Source organism: Mus caroli, unplaced genomic scaffold (assembly GCF_978045245.1).
Source record: "Mus caroli unplaced genomic scaffold, Mus_caroli_1 scaffold_3, whole genome shotgun sequence".
NCBI lineage: Eukaryota > Metazoa > Chordata > Mammalia > Rodentia > Muridae > Mus > Mus caroli.
The window spans coordinates 110,961,400-110,989,128 of record NW_028227258.1 but is presented as its reverse complement, the minus strand read 5'-3'; the positions used below and the strand labels follow the sequence as shown (position 1 = coordinate 110,989,128).

The window sequence follows — 27,729 nt, the reverse complement described above, 5'->3', positions numbered from 1 at the left end:
GTTTCACATGGTTTTAATATATTTACAAGATTATGTAATTAGGAAATTGTGGTTTCTGCATACATACCTTTGTTGCTGTTTGTTCATCCAGATAGTTTGAGAGTTGCTCAGAGCTTTACCCTGCTCTCCCCCACTCCTCCGCTCATCCCTGGCCACCCCCCTTCAGTGTTTTGAGACATGGTTTCTCTGTGTGGCCCTGGCTGTCCTGGTACTCTTTCTGTAGTCCAGTCTGGCTTTGAATTCAGAGATCTGCTTGCTTCTGTCTCAGGAGTGCTAGAATCAAAGGTGTGTGCCACCACCCAGCTTTAGCTCACTTTTTTGGGATCTAGGGTTTAGGGTAGAAAAGGTGTTCTTGAAAGGTGTGGGCAAAACTCATACCTATACTTCAGCTCACTTGGAAAGTGGAATGTCCTTAATGCCTGCAATCAGATATCAGCGTGCTGGTTGTTACACTGCTGCATCCTTTTCTTTAACTCTTTATCTACTAATGTGAGTTAGGAGAAAATAAAATTTAAGTTGGGAATACTTAACTACTATTATTATTTGAATTTTAGTCTTGTCAGTTGGTTGAACTTAGGACAAAATAGTTCTTTCTTTTTTTTTTTTTTAAGAATTATTTATTTTATGTATGTGAGTACACTGTAGCTGTCTTCAGACACACCAGAAGAGGGCATCAGATTCCATTAGAGATGGTTGTGAGCCACATGTGGTTGTTGGGATTTGAACTCAGGACCTTCGCAAGAGCAGTTCGTGCTCTTAACCGCTGAGCCATCTCTCCAGCCCCAGGACAAAATATTTCTGTGAGAAAGATATATATCCTGGAGTCATAGACAGCGGTGAGAGCCACCATGTAGGTGCTGGGAATAGAACCTGACTTTGCTGGGAGAGAGACCAGTGCTGTTAACCACACGGAGCCATCTCTCTGGCTCCAAAAGGAAGACGTTCCGTTTAAATTTTTATTTATTTTGTGTGTGTGTGTGCACATGCGCGTGTACTTGCACATGCATGCACATGCATAATGCTGCAGTGGGATATGTGATCAGAGCCAGTTTGTGGTAGTTGGTTCTCTGCTTTCACCACGTGGGTACTGGGGATCAAACTCAGTTCAACAGGCTGGGCACCAGGCATCTTTACCTACTGAGCTATCCTGCTGGTGCCATGCAGATATTTTTATTAAGTAAACAGACTGAAGTTAAAGTAAGGTTTACAGCTAGAGCTAGGAATGAGGAACTAGACTTTCCATCATTTAGGGAAGAAAGATGAAATAAACCCTTTTCTCCTCAGGTTGCTTCTGGTCATGGTGTTTTATCACAGCAATAGAAACCCTTTCTAAGACAGCTCTCAAGTTCCTGTTGCCAAGACTTCTCTACAGTTAGCACTGTAACCTGGAAGCGTGAGCTAAAATAAACTCTTTTCTCTCCCAAGTTGCATCTGTCATATTTTATTACAGCAATAGGAAATGAAATTAGACAGGACACTAGTGAGTTATATGGGCTTATTTATTTTTACATGAAGAATTAAGTCTCTACTGAATATTTGCTACTGCAGAATATTGAGTACCTTTAGTGTTGTTTTTCAGAGCTGTCCTAATCTTTAAGTCAAAAGTCATCAAATGATTTTTTAAATCGTAAAACTCAAGCCAGCAACTCAATAGTTGTAACTAGTGAATCTTAGATGGAGTGCACCGGGCAGTGTTGGTTGGTATTATGCAGCTTGATGGTACATGCAGCACAATGGGCACACGCTGTGTGTTTGGAGCCAAGGCTGCTGCAGTGAGCTGTAGAACATGATGTAGGTGAACTTTGCCAGAAACACCTTGGATTACATGTTTGATTATGAATTAGTTTTTGCTTTTTGCACATTCAGAATTTTTTTTTTAATTTTTAATATTTTTATTACATATTTTCCTCAATTACATTTCCAATGCTATCCCAAAAGTCCCCCATAGCGCCCCCCACTTCCCTACCCACCCATTCCCATTCTTTTGGCCCTGGCATTCCCCTATATTGGGGCATATAAAGTTTGCAAGTCCAATGGGCCTCTCTTTCCATTGATGGCCGACTAGGCCATCTTTCGATACATATGCAGCTAGAGACAAGAGCCCCGGGGTTCTGGTTAGTACATCATGTTGTTCCAACAATAGGGTTGCAGATCCCTTTAGCTCCTTGGGTACTTTCTCTAGCTTCTCCATTGGGAGCCCTGTGATACATCCAATAGCTGACTGTGAACATCCACTCCTATGTTTGCTAGGCCCCAGAATTTTTTTTACTTTATTTTTATTTTATGTGTGTTAATGTTTTGCTGGCATGCATGTATATGCATCAAATCTGGGCCTGAGCAATTCCCTGGAACTGGGATTATTGATGGTTGTGAGCTACCATATGGGTTCTGAGAATTGAACTCAGGCAGGTCTTCTGTAGGAGCTACAAGTAAGTGCTCTTAACTGCTGGGCCATCTATCTCCATCCCTAAGACATTTTATTGTTGCTACATTTTCAATTGTTTTCCAACTCTCAAGGGTCAGTTATAGCTAAAGACACTTAAGTTAGTGTCTTAAAGGGTTGGGACGGGTTTAAGATGGTGTGGTTTAGGCCAGTGGTTTAGTAGGTAAAGATGCCAAGTTTGATGATCAGCGTTTGATTCCCAGAACACACATGGTGAAAGGAGAGAATAGATAAGATTCTAATAACTTGTCCTCTGACTTTCACATGTGTGCTATGGTAGTGTGTAAACACACACAAAATAAATATATCTAAAATGTAAAAAAAAAAAAAGTGTGGATTATTAAACTATAAAAAAAAGAAATGAAATTTTACCTACTGTAAGGTCACCTTCTGTACATTAATTTTTAGGCTGAGAGTGTAGCTTAGTGATAAAAGAGCTGGGCTAGCGAATCTTTTCGATTTTTTTTTTTTTTTTTTTCCCCTCCTTAAGACTATATACGGCTTGACTCAGGCCTGTTGGAACACTAGGAAAACAGGGTGGATGATTATAAATTCTAGCACAGCTGAGCTGTCTTATCTAGTGAGATCCTGGCCACAGAGCAAGAAAAAAAAAAAAAAGAGTACAACAGAGTTTTGGGGAGGAAAGAAAGGAGATGGTTATTGAGTCAAGGGACAGTTGGAGGAATAACTTCTAGTGTTCTGTAGAACAGCAATGCAGCTCTGGTTGGCAACAGTTAATTATCTAGCAGATATCTAGCAAAATATCTAGCAGAGGGGATTTTTGAATGTTTCCAACACATAACTGTTGGAATTGATGGATGTACCTGTTACTGATTTGGATTTTTTTTTTTTTTTCTGAGACAGAGTGTAGCCCTGGCTGTCCTGGAACTCACTTTGTAGACCAGGCTGGCCTCGAACTCAGAAATCCGCCTGCCTCTGCCTCCCGAGTGCTGGGACTAAAGGCGTGTGCCATCACGCCCGGTTTAAGATTTTTATTTCTTAATCAATTTTTTATCTTTTGATTAAATTTTTAAAAAGTGATCTCTTTGGACTGGAGAGATGTCTCATCAGTTAAGAGTGCTTGTTTCTCTCGCAGGGACCTGGATTCAGCTCCCAGCATCTACATGTTGGCTCATGACTATCCTTAATTTGGTATCTTTTGATCTGGTGGGTACCAGACACTCAATGAGGTGTACATACATACATACATACATGCAGGCAAAACACTTAATACAGGAAATAAAATGATTTTGGGCAAGACAGGTTAACACATACAAACATTTGGATATTTGAGGAGGATAGAAAATTAAAAAAAAAATAACTACAGTTCAGTTTGGTTTTTTTTTTTTTTTTTTTTCTGTTTTCTTTTTCTTTTTTCTTTTTTTCTGAGATAGTTTTCTCTGTGTAGCCCTGGTTGTCCTGGAACTCCTCTACCTTCCTGGTGCTGGGTAAAGGCGTATACCACCTTAATAGATAATGCCGTATTACAAAAGAGACAAAAGCTTTATAGGAACTGAACTTACCATTTCATTCTGTAGGTATTACAAAGCCATATAGTCTAGGGTCATTTATGGGGCTCACATAGATTCATATTTGATAATAAAACTGCCATCCCAGTCATTGTGAAACACTGACTAGAGTTTTCCAGAGAGGGATGGTTGGCACGGTTGGCACGTTGCAGGATTGGAGGACTGGAGTGCTGCTGACCAGATGATCTCAACTGGATTATTCTTTTTAGTGTGCTATCTTACTGCTTCAGAGTGATAGAGGAGTGATTCAAATACGTATTTTTTTAATTCATAAAAGTGCGTTTGGACATAAAAAGTAGGAATGTTCTCTTCCGGGCTGGCGAGATGGCTCAGCGGGTAAGAGCACCTACTGCTCTTCTAGAGGTCCTGAGTTCAAATCCCAGCAACCGCATGGTGGCGCACAACCATCCGTAATGAGATCTGAAGACAGCTACAGTGTACTTACATATAATAAATAAAATCTTAAAAAAAAAAAAAAAGGAATGTTCTCTTCCAGGAAACTTCACCTAACATTTCTTTTGGGGCCTGTATGTAGGCGGAGTCTTCTAAATGTTGGTCAAACCTTTGATCAGGAATATTTCTCAACCTATTTTCTTTCTTCCTTCCTGGTTTTATTCTTCTCCAATATAATTTATGACCATTTGATAGATACACTTAGCCGTATATTTATCACATAGCTTCTGCAATTAAAATATGTGTTTTATGATGGGACTTTGTTTTGTTAATCGCTCTGTCCATATTGGGTAATGTGCTACAGTAGAAGCTAGATAAACATTTGTTGCATAAAACAAGTATTAAAATAGCAATTACAAAACAAGAGAGATAGCTCTTTGGGTTATGTGTTTATATGAATATTTTTGGAGAAAGTTGAGCTGGGCCCTTGATGGTGTAGACTGTATTATTATACAGGGTAATTGTAGGATATTAGGCAGAGCCTATGTTATTTGTTTGGTAAGACCCTGGAAATTGTATTTGTGAATGAATCATGGTATTAGTTCATTTGCTTGGCCTCTTGTTATAGAAGCATGATAAAAGGAAATTTTGACTTGTTTTGGCATTGGAGAAGAAATTGCTAGAATTAAAAGTTGTCAGGTGCCTGCTGAATTAGTCTCTAAAGCAGTCCTTTCAAAGGTGTGACTAAGACCATTGGAAAATACACATGTTTACCTTATCATTCATAACAGTAGCAAAATCACAGTTAAGAAGTAGCAACGAAAATAATTTTAGAGTTGGAGTACTAAAGGGTTGCAGCATTAGGAAGGCTGAGAACTGCTTTGTTTATTTATTTATTTTTATTATATGTAAGTACACTGCAGCTGTCTTCAGACACACCAGAAGAGGGCGTCAGATTTCATTACGGATGGTTGTGAGCCACCATGTGGTTGCTGGGATTTGAACTTCGGACCTTCGGAAGATCAGTCGGGTGCTCTGACCCACTGAGCCATCCATCTCACCAGCCCCGAGAACTGCTTTAAAGGATAAGATGTCTTATGTGTTTATAAAGCTCTTAAGTGATTTTTACACAGCTAGAGTGGGTCCACTATGTGTAATATAACCATGAATATAAATATTCAAATATGTTAGGGTGGGGTTTTTGTTTTTAGTTTTTTAAATATTTGGGCTTTATGAGATCGGGTTTCTCTGTGTAGTCCTGGCTGTCCTGGAACTTGCTCAGTAGACCAGGATGGCCTCAAATTCACAGAGATACCTCCTGCTTCTGCTTCTCAAGTACTGGGATTAAAGGTATCTATCCCCTGGCTCAGACAGTCTTTATGTTGATGAGAGAAAACTATTAACAAAGTTTATTCTTAAAAGAATGTCACTTTATAGTTCTGTTAATAAATGAGAGAGGATTTGAGAATGACAGTTCTCAATGTGCATATTAGGATGTGGAGGGAACTTCATTTGATGGTTGTGATCTTGGCTTTTAGGGATTTCCCTGGAATAGAAAGTGTACACTTAGATATCTAAACTCTAAGCATACTTAGCTTGTAATATAAACTTGCATTAAAGTTGAGACTTTATAAAGAGGAAAAAAAGTTTAAGCCAATAGTAGACAGAGTCATGGCATTCTGGGGAAGTGGAGGAAGGATTTAGAGTTGCAGATCAGCACCCTGGGATAGTTCAAAGTCATTCTAAGTTACTTTGTAAGATCCTGTCTCAAAGCTAGGCGTGGTGGCCCACGCCTTTAATCCCAGCACTCAGGAGGCAGAGGCAGGCGGATTTCTGAGTTCGAGGCCATCCTGGTCTACAGAGTGAGTTCCAAGACAGAGCTACACAGAGAAACCCTGTCTCGAAAAACCATTAAAAAAAAAAAAAGACAAAAACAAAAAAAACCAAAAACCCAGTGCTTAGAGCTGTACCTCGGTGTTAGAGTAAGGGTGTTTACTTCACGTTTCCAGTTTTAGTCTCCTGCACCACTTCCCTATCCTTACACACCAAACCAGAAGCAACACACCACCTAGTTCAGACTGTTGTGTAGAGTTGCTTTCTCCTCCTTGTTATGATATGAATTATATTGCTTGTTTCTTTGAAAACAATTCCTTAACTTTAAGGTCTCATGTAGACCAGCTTGACCTTAAACTCACAGAAAAATCTGCCTCTTGAGTGCTGTGATTATAGGCATGTATCATCATGCTCAGTTCCTTTCAACCCTATTTTATTTTTAAAGTTTATTTATTCACTTTCCATCCCAATCCCAGCCATTCCTTCCTCCCAGTGCCCTATCCTTCAGATCCTCACTTAGTTTCTCTTTCTCTCCTTCTCTGAGGAGGGAGAAGCCCCACTCTGGGTATAATACACCACTCTATACACACACACACACACACACACACACACACACACACACACACACATCCACACCCAGGTCACTGTAGGACTAGGTGTATTCTCTCCAGCTGAGGCCATGTCAGGCAGCTAGTTAGGGGAATGGGAATCACAAGCAGCAGGTTCAGGGGTTCAGGGACAGTCCCTGCTCCAGGTGTTTGTTTTTTTTTTTTCCGGGGGTGGGGCGGGGCAGGAATCCACCTGAAGACCAAGCTGCAGAAATAAATGATGGAGCTGGTGTTTATTTGAAATTGTTTTATTTTTTGAAATGGGGTGTAGCCCTGGCTGTCCTGGAACTCACTTTGTAGACCAGGCTGGCCTTGAACTCAAGATTGACCTGCTTCTGCCTCCCATTTTATAATGCTGGGGATAAAGGTGTGTGCCACCATTGCCCAGCATTTGGTTTTGATTTAAAAAAAAACAAACATACTATTTTATGTATATGAGTATTTTACCTGCATGTATGTGTGTGTACCATGTACATGCCTAGAAGCGGGCACTGGGATTCCCTGGAACTGGAGCTACAGTTTGTTATAAGCTATCATGTAGATGCTGGGAATTGAAGAACCCTGGTCTTTTGCAAGAGAAGCCAGTGTTCTTAGCTTCTCTTAGTCGTCCCCCTCCCCCAGGGGGGGGGTGATGTTCAAGATAGTGTTTCTCTGTATAGCCCTGGCTGTCCTGGTACTGACTCTGTAGATCAGGCTGGCCTCGAACTCAGAAATCCACCTGCTTCTGCCTCCCAAGTGCTGGGATTAAAGGTGTGAGCCACCACTGCCCAACTCTTTAAGTTTGGTTTTTGAGACAGTCTTCTGTAGCTCATGCTGGTCTGGAACTCACCATTTAGCTCAGGTTGGCATCAGATTTGCAGCAATTCTATTTCATCTTTCTGAGTGCAGCATTTACAGGTGTGTTCCATCATGCCTGAGAACACCCCAACTCCCTCAAATCCTATACTGTGATTATCTTTTGGAATATCTGTTAGATTTTTCCAAGGAAGCTGTAATGGTATTTTTGTTTTGTTTTGATTTTTGAAGTCTTGTTTAGATAAAGGGGGAAATGAAAGCTTGCTTTTATAATGGCAGGGCCAGGAGTAGGAGAGTATACTGGAAGGATGAATTTTCTACTTTCAGACACATTGCTGTACCAGATAAAGAAATAGCAATCTTTTTTTTCTCTTCTCCATGATAATAGGGTCTGCATAAAGTGATACTTTGAGAATCAATGTTTAAGGACTGCATCAAATTAGTTTTTGTAAACTGTAGAATTTGTTGAAAATCTGTTTTGAGCCAGAATGATAGGGTTTTGTTGTTGTTGTTGTTTTTATTTGTTTTTCTTTTTATGTGTTGATGGATCTAAACCTTTTAAGATTCCTTTAAAATATTGTAATGGGGTTAGAGAAATGGCTGAGTGGTTAAGAATACTGGCTGTTCTTTCAGAGGACATGGGTTTAATTTCCAGTACTCACATAGCAGCTCACAACCGTCTGTAACTCTTCTTTCAGGGAATCTGACATACTCACACAGACATAAATGCAGGGAAAATACATACACATATATACATACATACACACACATACACACACACATATATATATGTATATATATAAAACAAATTATTAAAAAGGCGTAAGATAGGTAGTGCTTAAAATTATATTGTTAAAAGTATCTTTTTGATTCCTTTGTATATAAAGAATTTTAGCCGGGTGGTGGTGGTGGTGGTGGTGCACGCCTTTAATCCCAGCACTCGGGAGGCAGAGGCAGGCGGATTTCTGAGTTCGAGGCCAGCCTGGTTTACAAAGTGAGTTCCAGGACAGCCAGGGCTATACAGAGAAACCCTGTCTTGAAAAACCAAAAAAAAAAAAAAAAAAAAAAAAAAAAAAAAAAAAAAAAAAAATCAAGTCCCCAACAAAACAGCAAAATGAGATTTTAATAAAAATGAAGGCATGTGCCGGTTAGAGAGATAGTTTAGTGATTAAGATACTTATTGCTGCCGGGCATGGTGTTACACGCCTTTAATCCCAGCACTCAGGAGGCAGAGGCAGGCATATTTCTGAGTTTGAGGCCAGCTTGGTCTACAAAGTGAGTTCCAGGACAGCCAGGACTACACAGAGAAACCCTGTCTCGAAAAACCAAAAAAAAAAAAAAGAAAGAAAAAAGAAAAAAAAGACAAGGAAGATGGATTAGAAGAGTCAGACAATGGCACAGAGAATAGAACACAAAAAGAATATAGACGTGGTACACCGTCTGTGTGCCATGGGCACAGAGGAGAGAAGTGTAAGGCTTAGAACACACATTAATAAAATCACAGCAGGAAATTTCCAAAACCCAGGGAACAAGATGGACATGTAGGTAGGAGACAGCCAAACAGAAAAGACCTGAAAAGAGCCTCCTTACATTATATTGTAAGCATTCTGAACACTCTAATGGTACAGGACAAACAAGGGTGAAAGCTACAAAAGACAGGCTTCAAGAGTACATACAGACAAAACCATCAGGGTAACAGGAGCTCTGAAATCCAGAGGACACACAAACCAATCTCTTTCAAAAGTCTGAAAGACAATAACCACTTATCTAGATTAGTATATGCAGCAAAGTCATCCTTCTGTGATTGAAGGAAAAAGTGACACTTTCCATGATCAAAACAAACTAAGGAAATTTATGATCACTTTTAGTGGCATCACAGAAAATATTTAAAGGGATCTTAAACATTGAAGAGAAAGACAAACACATCCTGGAAGACACAAGAATAATAAATAAATAAAGTACAGCTAAAAACCATTAGTAAGATTAGGAAAATGCCAAATTCTACAAAAGCAACCCAATGGTAGGTATGAGTGCATACTCTGAATGCAAACGGTCTCAATCTCCTTATCATTGCAAGCTTCTGATTGCATGAATCCACCTCTTTGCTCCCAAAGAACCTCACCGGGGAGTGTGAAGAGGGAAGAAGATATTTGAAGAAATGGATCTAGAAATCAAGCAGATGTCACTGTTTATTTCTAGTATAGACTTGACATCAAAATCTTTTCCTTGTGATTTTTTTTCCCTCTTCTGTCCCTTTCCCAACTACATTTTTCTCTCCTCCTGCCGCCCCCCCCCCCCATGATGCAGCGGTCTGGCCTGTCTCCAACTCTTTTTCTCCCCTTCTTTCTCTCTGCGACGCCCCCCCCCCCCCCTGCCAATATGCTGTGGTGTATGTAGGCTCTTTTTTTCCTTGTTGTTCACATAAACTTACTTGGTCTGTTACACTTACAGACTACCTTGGTTAGAAAAGGGTAAGTTTAAACCATAGATTCTGTTTCCCTTTCTTATTATTTATTTATTGGAAGGATCTCACCCTGCAGACCATGTTCACCACAAACTCACAGACCCGCCTGCTTCTGCCTCCTGAGTGCTAGGATTAAGACACAGGTGTGCCAACACCACACCTGGTCTGTACCTTTTAAATTACACTTTCACTTTTCCTATAACTCAGTTATTAGATTTTATAAAATTGAGTTTTTTGATATTTCAAATCTGTACCTTTTACTTTGTTCTACTTTGAATTTTTGGTGCTGAAGATGGAACCTAGAGCTTTGGTGTGTTAGGCAACTGCCACTCAACTACATCCCCATCCTTCTTTGGTGTAACCATTTAGTGGGACTTAATACAAATCTGAAAATAGGGCTGGTGAGATGGCTCAGCAGGTAAGAGCACTGGCCTGAGTTCAAATCCCAGCAACCACATGGTGGCTCACAACCATCCGTAATGAGATCTGACACCCTCTTCTGGTGTGTTTGAAGACAGCTACAGTGTACTATTTATAATAATAAATCATTGTGCCAGAGCGAGCAGGTACTGAGCAGTGGGGGTTGACTGGAGCAAGCAGAGGTCCTAAATTTGATTCCTAACAACCACATGAAGGTTCAAAACCATCTATACAGCTACAGTGTACTCATATACATAAAATAAATAAATCTTTTTTAAAAAAATGAAAATTTTTAGTAGTGAATAAGAAAGTTTCTACATTTATTGATAAACTGATATACTTTCTTGTTTTGACAGAGATGTTATGAACATAAACAGTATAGAAATGGATTGAAGTTCTGTAAACAAATCCTTTCCAATCCCAAATTTGCAGAGCATGGAGGTAAGAACAAACACTGTACACATTTAAGTACATGGCTTTCTTGGAACTCCATCTGGCTTCTCTTGTTTTACTCTGTCATTAGTTTCCAGAGTGAACATTTAATGCCTATGGGGAGATAAAATTTAATATTGACGTTTTAGTTAAATAACAAGAAAATGATAGCACATTCAATTTAAGTTTTGGTTTCTTTTTTTCTGTATTAGCTCTTCTAGAGAGGGAGAAGAACCCATTCAGGCCTGATATTAAAGTGTTAGTAGGAAAATTTTACTTTAGAATGTTCACTAGCAAGTTTTCATCCTTCCCTTTCTGCATGTGTTCTGTTTGCCCATGCTTGAGATTTTACATATGCTGCAGGTCTAAGATGGAAGCAGTGATAGTAAAGAATACATACCTAAGTTGATATCTGAATAGTAGGTTCTTTTATATTCCATTTTGTAAAGTATGCATACTGGTAATGAACTTCTAATTAAATCATAATAGTTTCATTAGCAGAGAATGTCATATCTTATTTATGATATGAATTTAGAGTAAGTTTTTCTCTCTTTTCTGAAATGTACCCCTTCCCTGTATTTTAACATGACTGAAATTAGGTTGAATAGAAGCATCACAAATTTACTGGAGATATTTTTAAACAGGTAACACCTGAGGACTTTGTAAGAACAGAAGTTCTTGCCAGTTTTTAACCCATGGTCCTTCTGCTACCTTCTAAGTGCAAGGGCTATGTGCACACCTCAGTCCATACACATCTTTATTCTTTTCTAGAGTTCTAAAAAGAGATGTTAAAAATTAGACAAATACAAAGAAATTAGGCAAATAAATCACAAGGAATCTATTTTAACTCTCATAGAAATATGCATTATAAAGTTGGAAGTATTTTTTCTTTTCTGAAAAGTTACTACTTCTCACAACACTTTTAAACTGGTGATTAGAAATGGTGAGCTTCTGACCTCTTTAACTGTTCTTTAGAGTAATCCTAAAGACTCAATAATGCATTTCTGAAAATTAGAAATGTAGGGGATGTATGGAAAGCAGAGCATAAAGTACTCGCTAAAGCAATCGTGAGAGTCTTGAGTTTGAATTCCTCTAAACCACAAGAAAAGCCAGACAAGGCAGTTTGTACATCTGTAATCCCAGCACACTTATGGAGCAATGGGAGGCAGAGACAAGAGAATCCCTAGAAACTAGTAGGCCAGCTGTCTTGACATAAATGGCTTATAAATAACAATGAGACTTTGCTTTAAATAAAGTGGAAAGCAAGGAGAGAAATCCAAGGTTGTCTTCTGACCCCAACATAAGTGTTGGTGCATGTAAGTGCTCACCCACACTTAACGAAACATACATATAGGGCACGACGCACGCATGCACACACACACACAGAAAATCAGAAGTGTAGATAATTTATGTGTATCTTAATAAAGAATTGATTTTGCCTTCATATAATTTAGGTTCATAGAAACAAAGTTTTCAAAATAGTGTTTTGTATTTTAAAAGAATAAGTATGCAGTCATCTGTGAATTTGCCTAATTATGCCAATAGAGTGATTATCCCTAAGTAGTCTGACTAGTCAGATATTTGCACTTGATTAATTGATTTATAGGCAGATTTTTACTATGTTGCCCTGGCTGTCCTGGAACTTTTCTAAGTAGGTCAGACTGGCCTCAAACTCACAAGAGGTCTGTCTGCTTCTGCCTTCCAGATGCTGGGATTAAAGGTAAATGCCACTACGCCTGGTTAGATTTTTATCTTCTATTTATTCACTAAGGAAAACAAATCTAAGAGTGTCTCAGAAAACAGAATCTAGAGGTTTTTGCTTACTTGCCTTGTCAGTTTTTAAGAATATTTTAATTCTGTACATAACCTGGAAATGTATTGTTAAACATGAAATGTTTGTACTGTTTGTTTTTGAGTTTATAGTTATTTCTTATTGATTACTTTCTTCTTTTTTCCTTTGTTGTTAAATATAGAAACCCTGGCTATGAAAGGATTAACGTTGAACTGTTTGGGAAAAAAGGAAGAAGCTTATGAATTGGTTCGCAGAGGTTTGAGAAATGACTTAAAGAGTCATGTGTGTATCCTTTTGAAATGTATTTAAAGATTGAATGGGCTGTTTGGATATAAGAAAACAAATGTAAATCCCTGTTACTATGAGGAAATGATTTTTTTCTTAAACTGAAAATGGAACTTTTTTCCTAATATGCCCAATGCATTTTAACAATTTATGTTAGATAAATTGTGTCTATGATGCCGGTCTTACTTTGGGAGGGGGGTGTTGCTATGGCCTGAATACTCATATCTCTTTAAATTCATACATTGAAGTCTCCTCACAGAGTGATGATGTTAGGAAGTAAGGTTGTTTGAGAAGTGATAGGGAGTGGGGATAGAGCCTTCAGGAAGCTGTAGAAAAACCCTCAGGGAGCTTGTTAGCCCCTTTGTCACAGGAAGATACAGATAGGATGTGCCATCTATGAAGGAGACAGCATGACTCGCTAGATGATGCATAAAGTAGTATGAACAGCAAGCTTCTTTTATTGCTGGTTGCCTGGTTTAAGTAAGGTATTTTGTAATAGCAAATGGTCCGAGACAAGTACATGGTGGTTTCATTCATCATGGTCATAACTTTAGAGAGGTATATTACAAGGAATATTAAGGAGGTAACTATTATATATTGAGTAAAAGCAGAGGCTGTGAAGTACAAGTTTAGTGTGTTCATTTGAATCTGAAGCTTTCCTCAGCCTGTCTATTACCCAAATTTCCTTCTTTGTGAAATGAGGATATTCACACTATACTAGTTGTAGTGACTTAATGTAGAAATACAAAAAATAATTTGTATTTTGTTAAGGGACTGACAAGGGCTGGATTTGAGTAGAAGTTTATGCAGGAAAAGAGAAAAAAATGTACTTTGGTATTTTTCAGTCTCTAACAAGGATAATAACCTGTTTTGTAGGCTAGCAACATTTAAGAGCTGAGTTATTTAACACGTTTTCGAGTGTTTAGTGGTTTCTTAGGACAGTACAGGTGAGGTAAGTAGTCTGTTGAAGGAAAATACTAGATGCTTATATAGAACATTTTGAGTGGGTATAAAACATGGCTTGTTCAAGGATGTTCTACTAATCTTGAAAACACAAGAGTGAACAAAAGAGTGATCAGAGTACGGGAAAGTTAAACCAGAGCTCAGCAGCACAGTTGGAAATACCCTTCCATTTTGGATGATACAGCATTCTGCTCTGGATTAACTTACCCATAGTAGATAGAACAAGTTTGTTGTTGTTGTTGCTGTTGTCGTCGTCGTTGTTTGTTTTTTGTTTTTAAGGTTTATTATATGTGTGTGAGTCTTTTGCCTGCATATATTTATATATATATATGTACATATATATATATATATATATATATATCGTGCCTGCCCTGTGACATTGGAGGCCAGAAGAGGATATCAGATCCTTTGGAACTGGAGTTAGCAATGGTGTGACCTACCTCTGTAGGTGCTGAGAACCGAAACCAAACACTATTAATAAGATGGAGTGCTCTAAATCCCTGAGCTGGGGCTGGTGAGATGGCTCAGTGGGTAAGAGCACCCGACTGCTCCTCCAAAGGTCCAGAGTTCAAATCCCAGCAACCACATGGTGGCTCACAACCATCCGCAACGAGACCTGGCGCCCTCTTCTGGAGTGTCTGAAGACAGCTACAGTGTACTTACATATAATAAATAAATCTTTAAAAAAAAAAATCCCTGAGCTGCCTTTCCAGTTGGCTGTTTAGGAAGAAGTATTAAAGACTCATTTTTTTTCTTTTCATGGATTTTAGAAGAGTAATAGGATAGACTAAAAAAGCAAAGGGGTAGTAGGGCTGAGTACAGTGACACTACAGTAGAAAGGCCTCCTTCCTTTATAGTCTTCTTTAATAGAGTCTAAGATCTCTAAAGGTTGGAAAGAAAACCCAATTATTGAAAATTTGTAACAATTATTTGGTTTGATTTTATATGTGACTGACTTGAGAACCTTGTGCCATGTAGAAGCGTTGTCTTTTTTACAAATAATTTATTTACTTTTATTTCATGTACATTGGTGTTTTGCTTGCATGTGTGTCTGTGTCAGGTTTCAAGTCACTTGGAGCCTGATTACAGACAGTTGTGAGCTGCTATGTAGTTGCTGGGAATTAAACTCTGGTACTCTAGAAGAGTAACTCTAGAGAGTGCTTTTAACCACTGAGCCATCTCTCCAGCCACCAAGCACTTTGCTGTATCGTATAAATAGTCTTATTTACATTTGTACTTGAGAAGCAAAATAAGGCTAGTTTGATTGAGGTTATAGCATTAAAATAGCAGGTTAGCCTTGATTGTCTTTGGCTTCAAAAGCTCTCCTCTCTGTTTGTTAAATTCTCATTTATCTTTGTATTCTTCCCCAGTTTCTTAGGGGAAGGTTTCTTAGAGTCAGGGTTTCTTTCTTTCTCTCTCTCTCTCTCTCTCTCTCTTTTTTTTTTTTTAAAGATTTGTTTATTATATGTAAGTACACTGTAGCTGTCTTCAGAAACACCAAAAGAAGGAGTCAGATCTTGTTAAGGATGGTTGTGAGCCACCATGTGGTTGCTGGGATTTGAACTAAGGACCTTTGGAAGAGCAGTCGGGTGCTCTTACCTGCTAAGCCATCTCACCAACCCCTCTTTCTCTTTTTTTTAAAGATTTATTTATTTATTATATATAAGTACACTCAAGAAGAGGGAGTCAGATCTCCTTACGGATAGTTGTGAGCCTCCATGTGGTTGCTGGGATTTGAACTCGGGACCTTTGGAAGAGCTCTTACCCACTGAGTCATCTCACCAGCCCCTCTCTCTTTTTTTTTTTAAAGGTTTATTATTATACATAAGTACACTGTACCTGACTTCAGACGCGACAGAAGAGGGCATCAGATCTCATTATGGGTGGTTGTGATATCTACCATGTAGTTGCTGGGATTTGAACTCAGGGCGTGCCAAAGAGCAATCAGTGCTCTTACCCACCAAGCCATCTCGCCAGCCCTTAGTCAGGGATTCTATTCCTACACAAACATCATGACCAAGAAGCAAGTTGGGGAGGAAAGGGTTTGCTCAACTTACACATTCACATTGCTGTTCATCACCAAAGGATGTCAGGACTGGAACTCAAGCAGGTCAGGAAGCAGGAGCTGATGCAGAGGCCATGGAGGGATGTTCTTTACTGGCTTGCCTCCCCTGGCTTGCTCAGCCTGCTCTTTTATAGAACCAAGACTACCAGCCCAGAGATGGCACCACCCACAAGGGGACCTCCCCCCTTGATCATTAATTGGGAAAATGCCTTACAGCTGGATCTCATGAAGGCATTTCTTCAACTTAAGATCCTTTCTATGTGATAACTCCAGCTTGTGTCAACTTGACACACAGAACCAGCCAGTACACCCAGCGTCCCCGTTTACATTCAGAAATTTACAAATGATGTTATCTTTCCAAGTTTTTTGGGAGATTGTTTGGTAAATGTGTGTATGTAAAACCTGTATCCCTGTATTGCATCCCTGGCTGACCTAAAGCTGTCTGTCTGTCTCTGCTTTCTAAGTATTGGGATTAAAGGCTGTCTGTCTGTCTGTCTGTCTCTGCTTTCTAAGTATTGGGATTAAAGGCATGTGCTACTACACCTGGCTGAGAATAGTATTTCTTGACTTACAGGTTATATCCTTAACCAAATTCCTTTAGGTTGGCATGTTTATGGCCTTCTTCAAAGGTCAGACAAGAAGTATGATGAAGCCATTAAGTGCTACAGAAATGCACTGAAATGGGATAAAGACAATCTTCAGATCTTAAGAGATCTTTCCTTACTACAGATTCAAATGCGAGATCTTGAGGGCTATAGGGTAAGTAAAAGAAGTTTTTTATTTTTATCGTAAGAGAAAAATCTTGTTACTCAGAACTTTGAATATATTCTGAATAGAAAAATATTTTTTTCTATTTTTTTTGACTGACCCTTAGTGATTACAGTGTGATTGGAACAGATCTTAAAAACAGAACATTTTGTTGAGAGAGAGAGTTGGAGTAATGTGTAGAATTGTTAAAAAAAATATTGTTAAAAATCACTTTATTAAAAATTAAAACTCTGGTAGAATAACTATAGTCTTTTGTCATTTTCATTAAAGTAAGTTTTTAAATTTTTGTTTGACTTTATATTCATTGATTTTTATATCTACACATATATAATATATATAGTTCAGTAGCGTCTCTACAGCTATATAATATTTGATGTTGAAGTTTCTCTAAAATAGTTACCTGCGTTGTATTACAGCGTGAATAACTGTGAAGCAGAGTAATGTGATCTTCTGTTTTCTTAGGACCCTGAGGGCTGAACCCAGGGCCTCCTGTTGTAGTCAATAGAGGGGCATTTGCTTTGTGAACCTAAGATAAGTCTTGTTTTTCCCCACACTGTGAAGGAAACAAGATACCAGTTGCTTCAGCTTCGACCTGCACAGAGAGCATCATGGATTGGTTATGCTATTGCTTACCATTTATTAGAAGACTATGAAATGGCAGCAAAAATTTTAGAAGAGTTTAGGAAAACACAGCAGGTAATGATAAAACAGTTTATTGTGTCTGATTCTAAGAATGACTGAAAGAAAGAAGTTTACATACATTCCTGAAAATCTCTGTGGTTACTATCAATGGGCTTGCTTTCTGTTCCTTACGAGATTGTACACGTTCTTTGCGTCCTGTGCTCCTGAGAACTACTCTAGTTGTAATACTGATGGTGCTATCTACCACGGAGTATCAAGATTAGACTGACTCTAAGTTGTAGATAGTATAAGATAGTGTAGATTGTCTTAATTTTTTTTCTTTCTACCAGTGTTTCATGATTCCATTGTTTGGCTTTGAAGCATACCTATCACGTAGTAATCATTTCTCTGGGAGTCTATATCTGAAGCAATTTTAAAGAGTTTGTATTTTCTTGCTTTATTATTTTGCTGTGCAGTAATGCTTTTGAACTGTTATTGAGTGTGGATCTGTTTGCTTTTCCTAATTATTAGTTAAAGGTGTACTTTTCACAGAAATCCACAGACTGATTGATTCAGGTCAGCACATCATTTGGCACATACTTTGCATGATCCATTTATTACTTTATTGGGTGGTATTTGTAGCTGTGAACTGGTTGTTTTGCTTTTTATTTATAAACAACCAAAGACCAAGCAGCTCACCTGTCAGCAGATTTTACCACTGGCCTTTAGTATTCATTGTCTGGCTCAGCTGTCACAGCGACAGCTGTGAAGCCCAACTCTCTGACTCCACTGTTTCCTAGATTTCTTATTTCATTCTGCTGCTAGCACCTTCCTGCCTTCCACTTACCTATTGCTGGTACTGCTGTTACTTACTTAACATTTCCTAAACATACTTAGGAGTTTTAAAATTATTGTTATCAGTTAGTATTTTCTTTTGTTTGAGGGTGTGTAAATAGTTTTCTAATACAAAAATAAGATTCTCATTGGCACTCCTTGTGTCTTTGTGCAGACATCTCCTGATAAAGTGGATTATGAATACAGTGAACTCCTCTTATATCAGAATCAAGTTCTTCGGGAAGCGGGGCTTTATAGAGAAGCCCTGGAACATCTTTGTACCTATGAAAAGCAGATTTGTGATAAACTTGCTGTCGAAGAAACCAAAGGTATTTAAAAATATATAGCATTGTAACTTTTAATTATAGCCAGTGGCAGGCTGAAAATTCATAGTTCTGCTGACAGTCACCACGTAAAATTCAGCTTGCTGAAGGGAAAATGTATATTCTTCATGCATTTTGAATAATTCGTGATGTGGGGAAATGTCAGTTAACTGATGGAGATTGTTAACTGAGGAGAAAAAGCCACAAAATCTAATAAAATGATTTAGGTAAAGCATTTTTGCTTTTGATTTTTTTTTTCATTGTTACCTTAAAGGGGCCTGGGCTCAGTGGTCCTTTTTCTCTGGCTGGGAGTCAATCAGACTACAAGGTTAGGCTAACAGCCAGTGTAGCCATCCCCTCTGTAAAGTACCTTTGTACTCAAAAGTACAGGGGTGTAGTTCATTGTAGAGTGCTAGCCTACCATGTGTGAGGCCTGGAATTCCACTTCCAAGTACTGCGACACCCCCCAAACCCATCACTGCAGGATTCAGTCAAAACACAGTTGTAATGTTATAAAATAAGATTTACTGTCTCAGAGATAACTCATTGGAAAAATTGCAGTATAAGTACTGCATGTTAGATTTTATCAGCACTACATACTTATACATTTTTCCTTACTAAAATACGGAGAGGGAGCTGTATATAGCGCTCCTATAATCTTGCACTTAATGGACTAAGTCTGGGTCAGGAGTTTGAGATCAGTCTGTATTCTAGAACAAGATTCTGTCTTTAATGAAACCAAACAAACAAAAAACAAAGCCCAAAACAACAACAAACCAAACCAAAAGATCTCTCTATGGTTTATCTGTACTTCTTTGAGAAAGTAAAAAAGACCACAAATTCTAGGTGGAAAGGAACAAGATTTGGATTCTTTTATGATTTAAGTAAATGTCTCTAAATGTTGCCATTTATTCCTAGGCTGAGAAAAAAAAAGCTTAATAATTGTTACTCATTTATTAGATGATTATTTAGTTAACACCAGGTCTTCTTATGTTATTATAGATTAGCCTTTTCAAGCCTGTTCTGTTGATGTTCTGGACTGGCTTATTAGGACCGGGTATCTCTTCTCTCTTTTTACTGTTTTACCGAGGTTACCTCTGTTAGGAGAGCAAGTAAAATGTCTTTAAGTACTGTCAAAGGTACCTTGGTTGAGAACCCAATGTCATGTTGGAATTCAGAGTCTTAATTTTTACCACATTCTGAAATTCTCTTGACAATATTGCTTAATTCTAGAGATTTAATTACTTATCACATGTGAAATATTTAGAAGTCACAAGCACATAAGTAAATAATCAGTTTTAGTTATTTGATACAAGCACAGGTAGAGAGTAATTTTTGAAAATAAAACTAGCCAGATGGTGGTGGTCCAAGCCTTTCTTTAACCCTGGCATTTTGAAGGCAGAGGCAGGGGGATCTCAGAGGCCAATCTGGTCTACAGAGTGAATTCCAGGACAACCAGAACTATATAGAGAATCCTTTCTTAATAGAAAACAGAAAAATAATAAAAAAACTTAAACCTTTGGCAAATGGAAGCTAATTAACAATATGGAAATTGTAGGTATTGTTTCACACTGTTGTGACTTTGGGAATTATAAATTGGTAGTGAGATTACAGTTCTGCCGGGTCATCTGGATTATTGTCTTCCATGGGCAAGTACAGGCAAATATGTCTGGAATAGTCCAGGCCTTGCAATTGATAGGGTAGCCAAAGAATCTTAAGTTTGAGAGTCATTTTAAGAGTTGAAATTGGTAATATCAATCAGGTATATAATTGATTATACAATCAGGGAGAGGCAAGCAGAATTGACAGAAAAGGAACTTTCTTTTTGAAAAAGATTTTTAATTTTACGTGCATTTGGTTGCATGTACGTTTGATCCTCTGCTGCTAGGGTTCCAGACATTGGAGAGCTGCCATGTGTGTGATCTGAGCCAGCCCCTGGAATTGTAAATGAGATTGCATTAGGGAGACAAGAGGAAAGCAAGGTTACTCTTAAAGTAGTTTGCTTATTTGGTTTTTGTGAGAGATAAAAAAAGGTAAAGACTAGATGCATGCACGTGCATGTGGACATGTGTGCAAGCAAATGTACATACATGTATAAGCACATACTAATATGTGGATTCCTCCAGTGTCATCTCCTCAGTCATCATCTGCCTTTTTCTTTTTTTCTTCTTCTTTAGACTGGGGCTTGCTGATTAGGCTAAGGTGAGCCCCAGGTATTTACTTAAAAATAGATGGTTTTTTACAGAGACAAAGTTTGGAGCTGAGACAAAAGGATGGACCATCTAGATACTGCCATATCCAGGGATCCATCTCACAATCAGCCTCCAAATGATGACACCATTGCATACACTAGCAAGATTTCCCTGATAGGACCCTGATATAGCTGTCTCTAGTGAGACTACGCCGGGGCCTAGGAAACACATGAGTGGATGCTCACAGTCAGCTATTGGATGGAAAACAGGGCCCCCAATGGAGGAGCTAGAGAAAGCACCCAAGGAGCTAAAGGGAACTGCAACCCTATAGGTGGAACAACAATATGAACTAACCAGTACCCCGGAGCTCTTGTCTCTAGCTGCATATGTATCAAAAGATGGCCTAGTAGGCCATCACTGGAAAGAGAGGCCCATTGGACTTGCAAACTTTATATGCCCCAGTACAGGGGAATGCCAGGGCCAAAAAGTGGGAGTGGGTGGGTAGGGGAGTGGGGGGAGGATATGGGGGACTTTTGGGATAGCATTGGAAATGTAAATGAGGAAAATACCTAATTAAAAAAAAATAGATGGTTTTGAATGTAGCCAAGTTGTGGGTTGCTCTCATGCAATTATTTTATAGTTGATTTCAGGTGATAATAAGGTTAGGATATTTAGTGGGTCATTAAATTAGATGCGGATGTTCATATGATATCTGGAATAATTAAGGAGTAGGTGATGGTTTGTTAACAGTGTGTACGATGAATGTGGGAACTTTGTCCGGAGTTGGGCAGATTCCTGAGACTTTGAAATTGATGGCTTTTAAAATTAATGTTATCTTGAATAAAGGAGAAAATAAAGTAGCACAATAGAGAAGTTGGGGACTCGAGAGAACATCAGCCACTGGCAAACATTACTCAGAATGAGACTTTGAAGATAACTTTTGAGGGAAAATTCTCCTCAGATGTTATAATTACTGTCTTTTTGTTAAATAGGGGAACTTCTGTTGCAGTTGTGTCGTTTGGAAGATGCTGCTGATGTTTATAGAGGATTACAAGAGAGGAATCCTGAAAATTGGGCCTATTACAAAGGCTTAGAAAAAGCACTGAAGCCAGGTAGTGTTGTTTAATACTTACTGTTTTCAGCCTTTTCTTAATGAGTATTGTATTAAGTCCTTGTGAAGTACAGCTAGAAAAGTAGTGGTTAAGGGTAGACAGAATCTAGATTCAGACTTAGCACCTGGGAGGTGAGTTCCAGGCCAGCCAAGACTTGGGTCTCAAGAAAACCAACTAACAATTGGTTCTTAGTCTAGCATGCTTTGACCTCTGTACTTGTAAAGGAAGGAAGTGGGAGAGTCTTGAATTTGAAGCCACCTGGGCTACATAGTTGGTGCCAGACAAGATTTTATATACTGACAACAGAAATAATAACAACAACAATACCAACAGATCCAAAATCTAAATGTAAAAGTTTACTTCTTAATCATGTAGAGGATTAAATTGCAAATGATCAGTTTGCTGGCTCAGTGAATAAAGATACTACCAAAAACATCATCAACAACAAAAACCATCAGAAAACTTAACCTCACAGACTGGCTTGACTCAGTTCCTATTAAGGCCAGCATAGTGTGTATCATTGATACATATAAGAGAAACCTTGCTGGTGATTACTTTGTGACATAGATTCTTTCAAAGGAACACCATCATCCCATGTTAGATAATGGAGGACTCTAAGATAGAGGGAATTGTGTCCATGAAACATAGTTATGAGAGAATATTAGGAATCTGAGAAATGAAAACTCCTGGGAAATGAAAAAAGTAAAAAAATTTTAAGTGGTACATTATTTTTTAAAAATATTGATACTTGTTATATACTTGTATATATGTCTCGTGTGTGTGTGTGTGTGTGTGTGTGTGTTGCCTTTGGAGCCCATGAACCTCCCCCAAACCTCTAGTTACAGGCAGCTGTGAGTTACTTGAAGTGGGCAACACTCTCTTTATTTCTGAAATAAAAAACCTAACATCATTTAGGACAGAGACCATACTAGACAAAGGGAAATGGAAGATTAAACCAAGGAATGCCTTTGTGCTGAGAGTAAAAGAAAACAAATGAATTATGAAGACACTGAAATAAGGACAGATCCAGAGGTTCCAAATAAACCAAAGAGTTAAAGTGGAGAAGATCAGAACAGAAGCAATGTGTAGTAACTCAGATTTTTACAATGTAGTCTCCAGGTTTTTGATAGTCTACCTAACTTAGAGTAGACTAAAGAAAATAATTTACTTTATATGGCTAATGAGTATATAAAATAAGGAAAATAGATGGAAATACTTTTAAATGATTGCTGATAATATTTAATTGGTAAGGTTTTACATAATTTTCTTGTACAAATTACCCTTTCACTTGTTTGTTTGAGACAGTCTCCCTGTGTAGCTGTAGCTCTGGTTGGCTTGAAATTTGCTTTGTAGACCATGCTGGCCATTGCATCCAGCCAGTTGTACTTTTAATTTAGAAAACTTGTAATTGGCAGAAATCCATGCAATTTATAATTACATATAAACAGTTTTTTCCCTCTTTCTCTCCCCTCTTCCCTGCCCCCCAAAGCTAATATGTTAGAACGGCTAAAAATATATGAGGAGGCCTGGACTAAATACCCCAGGGGACTCGTGCCAAGAAGGCTGCCCTTAAACTTTTTATCTGGTAAGTAGAATAATTGTAAAAGAAAATGCTGTTGTGATTTAAAGATGAGTCTGTATTTACATGAAGGCTAATGTGTGCGCTTTGTTAGAGTTTCAACAGAATCTTTCTCTTATAGGAGAGAAGTTTAAGGAGTGTTTGGATAGGTTCCTACGGATGAATTTCAGCAAGGGTTGTCCACCTGTCTTCAATACCTTGAGGTCTTTATACCGAGATAAAGAGAAGGTAAAGCCAACCATAATACCCTCTCTGCTCAGAGTCGCCTGGCTGCTGGGCTCACTACTACCTGTTTGTGACCCTGCTGTGAGTCTCCTAGCTTACAGTGAATGCTTTTGTACCCTTTTCCATTTGTACTCTGCTCTTTGGTGCTTTAGTGACTTCAGTATTTGCTTTCTATCCTTAACTTCATCTCATACCAACATTTTTTTCTAATCTCTTTTCCTTATTTTTTTCTTTTTTTCAAGATTTAGCTATTTATTATATGTAAGTACACTATAGCTGTCTTCAGACACCCCAGAAGAGAGCATCAGATCTCATTACAGATGGTTGTGAGCCACCATGTGGTTACTGGGATTTGAACTTAGGACCTTTGGAAGAGCAATCAACGCTCTTAACCACACAGCCATCTCTCCAGCCCCTAATTGCCTTTCATTGTTAGAAGTCAGAATTGATTTTCTCCCCCTTGAAAGTAAATTTTTTTTTTTTTTTTTTTTTTTTTTTGGTTTTTTCGAGACAGGGTTTCTCTGTATAGCCCTGGCTGTCCTGGAACTCACTTTGTAGACCAGGCTGGCCTCGAACTCAGAAATCCACCTGTCTCTGCCTCCCGAGTGCTGGGATTAAAGGCGTGTGCCACCACGCCCGGCTGAAAGTAAATTTTAACCTTTTCATTATTCTCATTTTTATTTAGTTAAAAAAAAATATTGTCAGAAAAGTTTTTGGTAGCTCAGCAAGTCTTTTTTTTTTTTTTTTGGAGGCGGGGGAGCGGGGAGGTTGAGACCGGGTTTCTCTGTGTAGCCCTGGCTGTCCTGGAACTCACTCTGTAGACCAGGCTGGCCTCGAACTCAGAAATCTGCCTGCCTCTGCCTCCCAAGTGCTGGGATTAAAGACTCTTTTTTTTTTTTTTTTCCTTTTCTGCTTCATATATGTGTTTTGCTTCAAGTGCTTCTTAAGAATATTTTAATCTTTATGTTCCTTACTTCCTCGCAAAAACAATGTTATCAAGATATATTGGATTAAAAACATGAGAGACATTGAAAAGAACTAGATGGAAGAAGTTAAACATGTATAACACATAATGCGCATTTAGTTGTCTTTTGTTAAAAGCCCAAGGTTGGTCTTTATTGATTCCCTCCCCCTTTTTTTTGTTACATATAACATATTCTAGTTTTGGAACATTGAGAATTTGATGTTTGTGAAACAGTCATATATTTCCATAATCTAGTCTTTTCATAGCATCCGACATAGAGAAATAGTTCTTTTTACTCTGAATAAGTTTACACACTGTTGGGTTAAATTCTGCATTATGATAGTTATTTCATTTCCTAGGGGCAGGAATGTTGTTTGCTTCTTTTGTAGCCCTGGCTGTCCTGGAACTCACTTTATAGACTAGGCTGCCTCAAACTCAGTGATCCAGACAGTCACCTGCCTCTGCCTTCTGAGTGTTAAGGTTAAAGGAATACACTGCTACTGTTGTTCTTTCATTTGTTAGTAAATGCGCATATTTCAAGTAGTTTGGAGATTGTCCCATTGTATCTTAGATAAGTGTGTAGCCTGACTTGGGAGCACAAGTATAACCAGAGTAGCCTGGCTGTGATCATTCTATGCTCATTGTTCACTGACAAGGTATACGGCATTGATCTGTGCGCCATTTAAGAGTGTATCTATAGCAATAAGTGTCATTGCGTATGAATTAATCAAAGTAGTAAGTCCTGTTTTTTAAATTTTGTTTTTAGATTTTATGCAGGTATTGAACTATGGTGTCCAAGCTGGCTAGAATTTCTGGGATCATTTGGTCCTCCTGCCTTGGAAATTTGAATATAGGACTAAAGACATCCACCATTGTGCTTTGCCTGTCTTAGGAAATTAGTGTATTAACAGTACTCAGTATCTCTGAGGAAGCCAGAAGTATAGTTAAAATTTAGGAGAAAGTATGACCTGGACAGACAGGTATTTTCCTGGGCCTTAGGCATCCACTTTGCTGGATTTCAGGGCTAGTGATGTTTCTCCTAGATTATGAGAAGAATTCATTTACCGGGCACTTAAAAAGTACCCTTTTCACATACCATTTAGTCCTACAGTCATTCATTCACTCAACTATCTGTTATATGTCTGTCTGTCTGTCTGTCTACCTATCATCTAGTTACCCATCTACCCACTCAACCATCCATCCATCCATCCATCCATCCATCCATCCATCCGTAGTTGGGTTTCATGTCTCAAGTTTCAGGCTTGCTACATAGCTGGGGCTGACCTTGATCAAACAATTCTTGATCCTTCTGCCTTTACCACCTATGTGCTGGCATGTGCCACCATGCTAGGCCATGGCATTTCATTCTGATCATAAAGAACAAATTATGCTCTGGTATTTAACTATAGATTATGTGTTTTGAGATAAGCATGAATTTAGATGCAAGTTGGCCATAGCATTGCCTCTGTCCAATATTCACCAACTGCTAGTTTAGTTGATACTTTATATTCTATCATGGAAAGGAACTTAGCAATAAGGTCTTAGAAGAGTGAGTATTAATGTGTTCCATCGTGACTTTTTTTAGATTATTATTATTTTTTCTTTCTAAGACAGAGTTTCTCTGTGTAGCCCCGGCTGTCCTGGAACTTGGTCTGTATACCAGGCCACCCTCAGACTCACAAAGATCCACCTATCTTTACCTCCTTAGTACTGGGATTAAGGGTGTGTGCTTCCCCACCCCCTGCCCCACCACCCTCGACTGAGAACTTTTAGGTTTTTGTCCTGAGGGTAAAATAATCACAAAGGGAGGGGAATAATATTTTGGAGTATTTATTTAGTCCTTTATATAAGGAATATGTTTGCACAAGAGCATAAGTTCCATTCTGTTAAAGTGTGCTTGTGTTTGTACTCTAGGTGGCAATCGTAGAAGAACTAGTAGTTGGTTATGAAACTTCTCTAAAAAGTTGTCGCCTATTTAACCCCAATGGTAAGTAGATATATTTCATGTCTTTAAATTTTTTTTGAATTTTTTGGTTGTTTTTAAAATTTTTTTATTTTTAATGGACTATGAAATTACCATTCAGAAGGTTGGTCTTCACTATTTTAGTAGCAAGTATAGTACATTTAATTTCCTTTCCTATTATCCATAATGTTATGATAATGTTTTACTGAGAATCACATCAATTTATTAGAAAGTTATGTAAAATTTAAAGGATCTATAAAACTTGATTTAATAATACAATGATCCGCCATTTATTCATTACTTAGCTACAATAATTTTAAATTCATGTCAAACATTTCATCATCATAGCCTTGCGTACTCCCCTGTATTCTTTTGTTTGCTTCTAGACAGGGTTTCTCTGTGTAGGCCAGGCTGACATCTGCCTTTCAAGTGCTGGGATTAAAAGTGTGTACCACCATGCCTGGCTTTCCCTCTGTTCTTAAATTGCAAACTTAACATTATTTCATGAGTATTTCAACATGTCTAAAGAGAAATACTTCACTTCAAATATAGCTATACTGATAGTTTAACCTGGTGGCATGGGCTTGTAGTCCCAGTTACTCAGAGTATTTGAGGTAGGAGAACTGTCAGAAGTTCAAGGCCTCTGGGCAATTTAGTGAGATCCTGTCTCAAAATTTAAAAAAAGAAAAAGAGGGATGCTGATACAGCTCAGTGGTAGAGTATCTTCAAAGTGTATCCTAACAGGCACACACACACACACACACACACACACACACAGAGCAAGGTACTATTATTATGCATCTAAATTAGTACTTTAATGGATTCAAAATTAGCTCAGTCTGTAATGTAAAGTATTTGCTGCTAAGTGTGAGAACCTTCAAGCTTGATTTCAGTGTTCACATTAAAAAAAAAAAAAAAAAAAGACTACGGCCCAGTGGCATCTGTTTCTGTTCCTTGACTCTCTCTTAACAAAAGAGGGTAGATTGAAACTGAGAAATGGCATACATGTGCACCAGGTCACACATAAACAGGCACACATGCACACAACATAGCTGTCTTTAATTCTAAATAACCATTGTTTTGTTCACATTTTCAATTGTATTGTGTTTGTCTTTCCCTCCCTTCA

General features: G+C 38.3%; 1 protein-coding gene across 1 annotated transcript in view; it reads left to right on the top strand.

Moving 5' to 3' along the window:
- Naa15 (N-alpha-acetyltransferase 15, NatA auxiliary subunit) overlaps window positions 1–27,729 on the top strand; it is a 56,171-nt gene that overhangs the window by 5,392 nt on the left and 23,050 nt on the right. Inside the window, exons 2-10 of the mRNA XM_021158616.3 lie at window positions 10,842–10,926; window positions 12,891–12,995; window positions 16,624–16,781; window positions 17,352–17,486; window positions 18,421–18,574; window positions 21,753–21,872; window positions 23,362–23,457; window positions 23,573–23,679; window positions 26,555–26,627. Coding sequence (XP_021014275.1) covers window positions 10,842–10,926; window positions 12,891–12,995; window positions 16,624–16,781; window positions 17,352–17,486; window positions 18,421–18,574; window positions 21,753–21,872; window positions 23,362–23,457; window positions 23,573–23,679; window positions 26,555–26,627 — 1,033 coding nt within the window. The remainder of the gene's footprint in view (window positions 1–10,841; window positions 10,927–12,890; window positions 12,996–16,623; window positions 16,782–17,351; window positions 17,487–18,420; window positions 18,575–21,752; window positions 21,873–23,361; window positions 23,458–23,572; window positions 23,680–26,554; window positions 26,628–27,729) is intronic.